This window comes from Asterias rubens, chromosome 4 (genome assembly GCF_902459465.1).
Source record: "Asterias rubens chromosome 4, eAstRub1.3, whole genome shotgun sequence".
NCBI lineage: Eukaryota > Metazoa > Echinodermata > Asteroidea > Forcipulatida > Asteriidae > Asterias > Asterias rubens.
This window is the reverse complement of record NC_047065.1, coordinates 5,399,447-5,405,446: the sequence shown is the minus strand read 5'-3', so window position 1 is coordinate 5,405,446 and position 6,000 is coordinate 5,399,447. Positions and strand designations below refer to the sequence as shown.

Sequence of the window (6,000 nt, the reverse complement as noted above, 5' to 3'; positions counted from 1 at the left end):
TTCAGTCAAGTGCAGTTTAATTGATTTCATATTTCATTTGCATTTAAATTTGTATGTATTTCTTCCTCTTTTCAATAACTGTCGTGTTGTATTGTTGGTTATAAAAAATAATTAAAAGTCGATTTGGTCGAGGCGTGTTGTTTTGAATTGTGTGTTGCTGTTGACATCTGCTTCTTTTTATTCGTTTTTATTTTATTCAAAACTGTTCTGTTTTATTGTACTTTTTTTAAATACTTATTGATAATTAATTAAAAAGGAGCATTGAATTGAACAAAGTACACGGGCAAGAGGGAACAGAGCAACAGTATACCTCCAAAGAGAATTGGAACTTCTAGAAACTACGATGGATGCAGCAGCTGCAGTAGGTCCATGGCGATGGGTGATTCTCCTAGTAACGATGGGCGTAGGTTTCGTATCCTTTGGCGTCCTGAAGTCCATGGGGGTGTTTGTAGATGAGTTTGTTGGGTACTTTGAATGCAGCACACGTGTAGCAGGTTTTGTCGTTAGCCTCCCATTCAGCATTGGTAGTGTAACAGGTACGTTTTGTATTTCCGTCACCCAGTGGAAATTTCAAACAAGAGAACTTACTACAATATGGAAACATAATGTAGCAATTTAAACATATCACCACAACAACCAGTTTTGATGGAAAGAGCACACTTTCTTTGATTACGTTTGCTGTTCGGTCACAAATTGCATGGGTTAAAATGCATATTTGACCTATCTTATGCATTAATTTTGCTTTTCCAGGGATCTTCATTGCAGTTCTACTGAAAAAAATCGGAGCTAGACCGCTGATGATTATTAGCGGCGCGGTAATTGCTGTATCTGTGATCATAGCCGCAGTGGTATCGACATCATTAGTCCACATTGCTCTGTGTTTCATCGTAAGCAGTAAGTATTTATGGAATAACATGCTAACATCACAAAAGATTAGTGACTTACATCTGCAAGGTTCTTGTAATGATTCGATACAGTCCATGTCATGTCCAGTTTCTTCGCAATCGATTCAATATTCCCCAAGTTACGATTTCGAATCCCCCGAGCATCTGTCGTATGATTATTCCATTAGACATCGTTTCATTTTCTTGCAGAAATTAATTTTACCCATAATTTTGTCTGCCATTCACGTTCACAAGAGTATGGCACGTTTGTGAATGGAAGAGAAAACATATTTTATTATTTTTCATTAATCTGTGTAGGTTTTGGATTTGCCATGATGCGAAATGCTTCAGTCGCAGTTCTATTGAAATATTTCCCGGATAATTTCGCCTCCATGAATGGGTTGAGTTTGATAGGAGGCCCTTTGGGTATGATGATCGTCCCTCCCGTGGTTCAGCAACTGATCCAGCTGTATGATTGGCGAGGTGCTCTGGCTCTTCTCGGTGCTATGTCGGCAAATTTGTGCGTTTTCGCCGCTCTATTTAGACCTCTGCGGACCCAAAACTCCTACACACCAATAGCTGATGATGAGCCGAGCTCTACAACTAACCCACCTGCGATCGAGTCACTTTGGCAGAAATTTAGACAAACGTTTGGAATAATAAGTGATAAAATTTACTTCCAAATGTTCGTTGATGAACCTGGATTCGTCACCATCCAGATTATTAGCTTCCTTTGGGGAACCGTGTTCGGTGGTTGGCATATATATATTATCCCGAATGGTATTTCTCTGGGTTTCAATGAGACAATGTCGTCATTTCTGGCTACTTTTTCCGGCTTTGGAAGCATATTTGGGCGCGTTTTGTCCGGCTTTTCAATCGACCACGGACTGGTAAAAGCACATAATCTACTCGCTGGGTCGTGTTTCCTACTGGCCTTGGTGTGTCTCCTTGATCCCATCGCTGCACCATCGTATGAGGCAACTGCTATCATCGCCACTATTGGCGGGTTTTTCTTTGGAATCTGTCAACCAACACTATACGTCTTGTCGGTTTTTAATATTCCTGAAGAAAGAAGAGTGTCTGCCTTGGCTTGGATGTTGTTATTCACTAGTTTGGGTGTGCCAACAGGAGGTTTCGCAATCGGTAAGTGCTGAATCGTGCTTTATGATCTTACAGCCCAAATGACATTACGAAACGTTCTTTTGTGATACTGCCGCTCCCTAATAGACCGTTATTTTGGTTGCAAATACTCTTGACCAGGACCAGCACTTAGAACGGGCGGGCCTAGAGAATCATACCCACTATTTCAGCAAAATTGACTCGTACATAAAAGTACACGTTTCGTACTCGAGTAACGTTTTCAATATTCTCAGTGGGTGGGTACTTGACTTAGTGCACTCGGACTCCACTATTTTACACATTATACACAGTCAGGTGTATTATAACACACATCGGTCTTAAATTGTGAAATAAGACAGAAAATCTGAGAAAAAACAGGTAGTTGTGAGGTTGCTTTTCACGGTTCAATTCAAGAGAGGACACTGGAACCAGGCACTATTTTCAAAGATTATGTAGAGCCCGCCCGGATACTATTCTCGCCAAACACCGTCGCGCGCGATCATTAAACTATGTTCGTATCACATGACCGTGTTTCAGCAAACCAGTATACAGAACAAGCAAGAGGTGTGTTATAATATTGAAATATTGACTTCTCTTAGGGGTACAGTTATAATTATAGGCCCAAGGTAATCTCAAAAGCTGAGGGCATAGCCATGATTTTGACATCACCGAGGGCCTATAATTTTAACTGTGCCCCGATTATTTAAGCAGTCGATATTTCTGTTAATACAGAATAAAGGTTATTCTAATCAACAACACTAATTAATGGTGAAAGGTCGTCTGAGAACGGGGAAAGGTCACCTCGTGACACGGAACGTTACAGTCGTACATGTACACAATGTACTTATCATACAGTACACACGAACGACATCATCATTTGCGACCTTTATTTTCAGGGCGGGCATAGTCGATTGACTATGTTCCGGGCATAGTCACCTATTAAAGACGTCATCTCAATAGAAAAAGGGGCACAGCTATTTCCATGATCCATTTTTAACCAATCAGATTATAGGATTCTATGAGGTAAAACACAAAATGTATTATCCATACCGTGTGCTATTCATTTGTTTGTATATGTTTTATGCAGGTTGGATATATGACGTAACGGGTGGTTTTGGAGGTGCTTTCTGCACGATGGGAGTCATTTCTGCTGTCGTGGGGGTGTTGTCGTTGACGTTGGGACCTACTTGCTTTTCATGTAAAACTCAGGATCGAGAGTAGGATTGATTGAACTCAAGGGAGATACTTTTTTGTTTAACTGACTCGATTTTAAGGCTTTTGAACATTTTGAGTTCCGGTCTTGAGAGTCTCCTTATTGACAAACCCATCTCTAATGCGTTTATACCATCGATAACTTAAGCCGTGTTCCCATTGGACTTTTTCTTCCGCGGCCACGCGGAAAGTTACCGTGACTGGATTAGGTGTAGTTCTACCGTGCGTTCCCACCTGGACTTAAATTCCACGACGGAACAGCTAACTCGCTCTCCAAAACTGGCAGATCGTCACATATCGGGGGCGCTGTGCACAGTCACCTTTGACCTAAGCAGGATACGTCTTCTTCTCGTTTGCACTGACTGAATATCCACCATCATTTCACCTGTTCCTTCATCAGCATTTTCACATTCGCCTAGCCCTATTAAACTCCTCACAAAATTGATCAAATCTGCCATATTTCTTACCAAAGTAGTACTGTAGTATAGTACCAACTGGACGAAATTGGAAAATAGCGTTGTTTTGTATTACATGGTACATGTACACACGCTGCATATGGTATGATGGTCAGTGCAAACGAGACAGGGAACCATACTTCCATTTTCGCGCGCCCTCTGTGTGTATACAGCTACAGGAAGTGGTGTTATTTGCAAAGCGTTTTACACCGTGGTCGCGGTAGGTTTACAGCGCGGAGCGTTCCCATTGGACTTTTTATCGGCCCTGATAACTTACCGTGGCTGCGCGGAAGTCTTCCGCGACCTCATTCGGCCTGTTAGTTTTACATCACGGTCGCGGTAAGTTGACAGGGAGGTCAGTTTAACATGCGTTCCCATTGGATTTAATTTTGTCATTCTACAGAAAAGTCGCGGCACTTTAGCAAAAATAAGTCCAATGGGAACACGGCTTTAGGTTAAAGGTACATATTGGTGCAGATATGTATGGAACGCCAAAGAGGCATTTAATCATCGGTGATGGTCTTTTGCAACCGGTGATCAAATTTGTCATCGGTGGTGGTCCTATGCGATCGGTGATCAACTTAAGCGAGCGGTGATAAAACACGATCGGTGGTCCATTTTAGCGATCGGTCATACATATTCATGATCGGTGATGGTATATAGCGGTCGGTCATGCATATTCACGACTGTTGGTGGGTTTTTGCAATCGGTGGTCAACTTTAGTGATCGGTGGTGGCTTTTTGCAATCGGTCAACGTTAGGGATCGGTGGTGGCTTTTTGCAGTTGGTCAACTTTAGGGATCGGTGATGGCTTTTTGCAATCGGTCAACTTTAGTGATCGGTGGTGGCTTTTTGCAATCGGTCAACTTTAGTGATCGGTGGTGGCTTTTTGCAATCGGTCAACTTTAGGGATCGGAGGTGGCTTTTTGCAATCAGTCAACTTTAGGGATCGGTGGCTTTTTGCAATCGGTCAACTTTTGCAACCGGTGATGAACTTTTGGGATATCCGAATTTTGCGTCCGGTCGGTGCAGGCCTACTTCAAAACCTATGATTGTGTGGATTGTGGATATTAATTGTTGTTATTTTCTAGTTCACACCACCATGGAGGAATAAATTACACTCACCAGCGGGTTGACTGACTTGCCAAACATTTTTAGAAGAGTACCATTTTATAACTATGTAAGGGGGAACGCAACAAACATCAAATTAATCAGCTCTTTCTAAAAAGATAATAATAATAATAACAAATGGGTAGGAGAGGGTGTGGAAGGGTTATCTATGTCCCACAATTGGTTGTCGTCTTCCGGAAATTGTGTATGCCGGGGAAATACAAATATTTATATTCAGTGAAGGGAAATGTTTTTGAACAAGAGTCTCTACCGATAGTTTTGTATGTAAGGGGAAATCTGAAATCATACAAGTAGCCCTGTGTAAACAGACCCGGAGGTGAGAACATTATGACCACACAAAAACCGTTTTGATGGAAAACACATATTATGTGCATCATGAATGTGATGGACAAACACAGACCGGGACGCACTCAACACGTTTTATAAAAGGCTAGGTAAAGTATTATACAAATATTTCCTAATAATAAAATAAACGGAGAGGCACGTATTAATTGAATCCAAAGCGAAAAACGTACTGTATGAAGTTCTTAATTTAGGAGGGGGGGGTGTATAAAGTATAAAGATAAAAGAGTTAAATCTTATATAAAATTGAAGCTTGAAAATAAGCTTTACTCTAAACGTAATTTTGTTCTAAATTATTAATTAGTTAACCGTGTGATCTTCATTTGCATATTTAACTAGTAAATCTTAGAAGAGCGCCATATCTCAAGAAGTATACTTCCGGGTCAACCGGAAGTTGGCCCATTTTTTGTTTCAGTTATACTACACAATCAATCTTCATTTTTTGTTTCAGTTATAGACTCCTTTTAAATTTTTACTTTGGAAAACCGTGACCCCATGTTGACCTCTATTTCCGGGTCAACCTGAATTGGGACCAGATCCCAAGACCTATACAACCTATTTCAAACTTGTTCCAGTTTCCGCGACCCCATGTTGACCTCTACTTCCGGGTCAACCGGAAGTGGGACCATATCTCAAGAACTATACAACCGATTTTCAAACTTTTTTTTTCAGTTGCACACTCCTTTGTGTTAAATATTAACTTTGAAAAATGTGTCCCCTTGTTGACCTCTACTTCAGGGTCAACCGGAAGTGGGACCATACCTCAAGAACTACACCACTTTTTTTCAAACCTTTTTTTACTTAGAGACTCTTTGAGCATTAAGGATTAACCTTAACAAAATTTGGCCCCATATTGAC

At 41.0% G+C, this 6,000-nt stretch overlaps 1 protein-coding gene across 1 annotated transcript; it reads left to right on the top strand.

The window, feature by feature from the left end:
- Nucleotides 1-733: 733 nt before the first annotated feature.
- Nucleotides 734-1,778, top strand: LOC117288869 (monocarboxylate transporter 12-like). Its single transcript, XM_033769723.1, has 3 exons — nucleotides 734-894; nucleotides 1,203-1,637; nucleotides 1,729-1,778. The coding sequence occupies exons 1-3, from the start codon at nucleotides 798-800 to the stop codon at nucleotides 1,776-1,778; spliced, it is 582 nt and encodes a 193-aa protein (XP_033625614.1). The 5' UTR covers nucleotides 734-797.
- Nucleotides 1,779-6,000: the final 4,222 nt, after the last annotated feature.

Excerpts from the sequence above, each read along its gene's own strand:
- LOC117288869 (XM_033769723.1), top strand. The coding sequence starts at position 798 with ATGATTATTAGCGGCGCGGTAATTGCTGTATCTGTGATCATAGCCGCA. Across the intron at positions 895-1,202 it reads TCTGTGTTTCATCGTAAGCA|GTTTTGGATTTGCCATGATG; the intron begins GTAAGTATTTAT and ends TAATCTGTGTAG. Across the intron at positions 1,638-1,728 it reads TTGGGGAACCGTGTTCGGTG|CATATTTGGGCGCGTTTTGT; the intron begins GTTGGCATATAT and ends CGGCTTTGGAAG.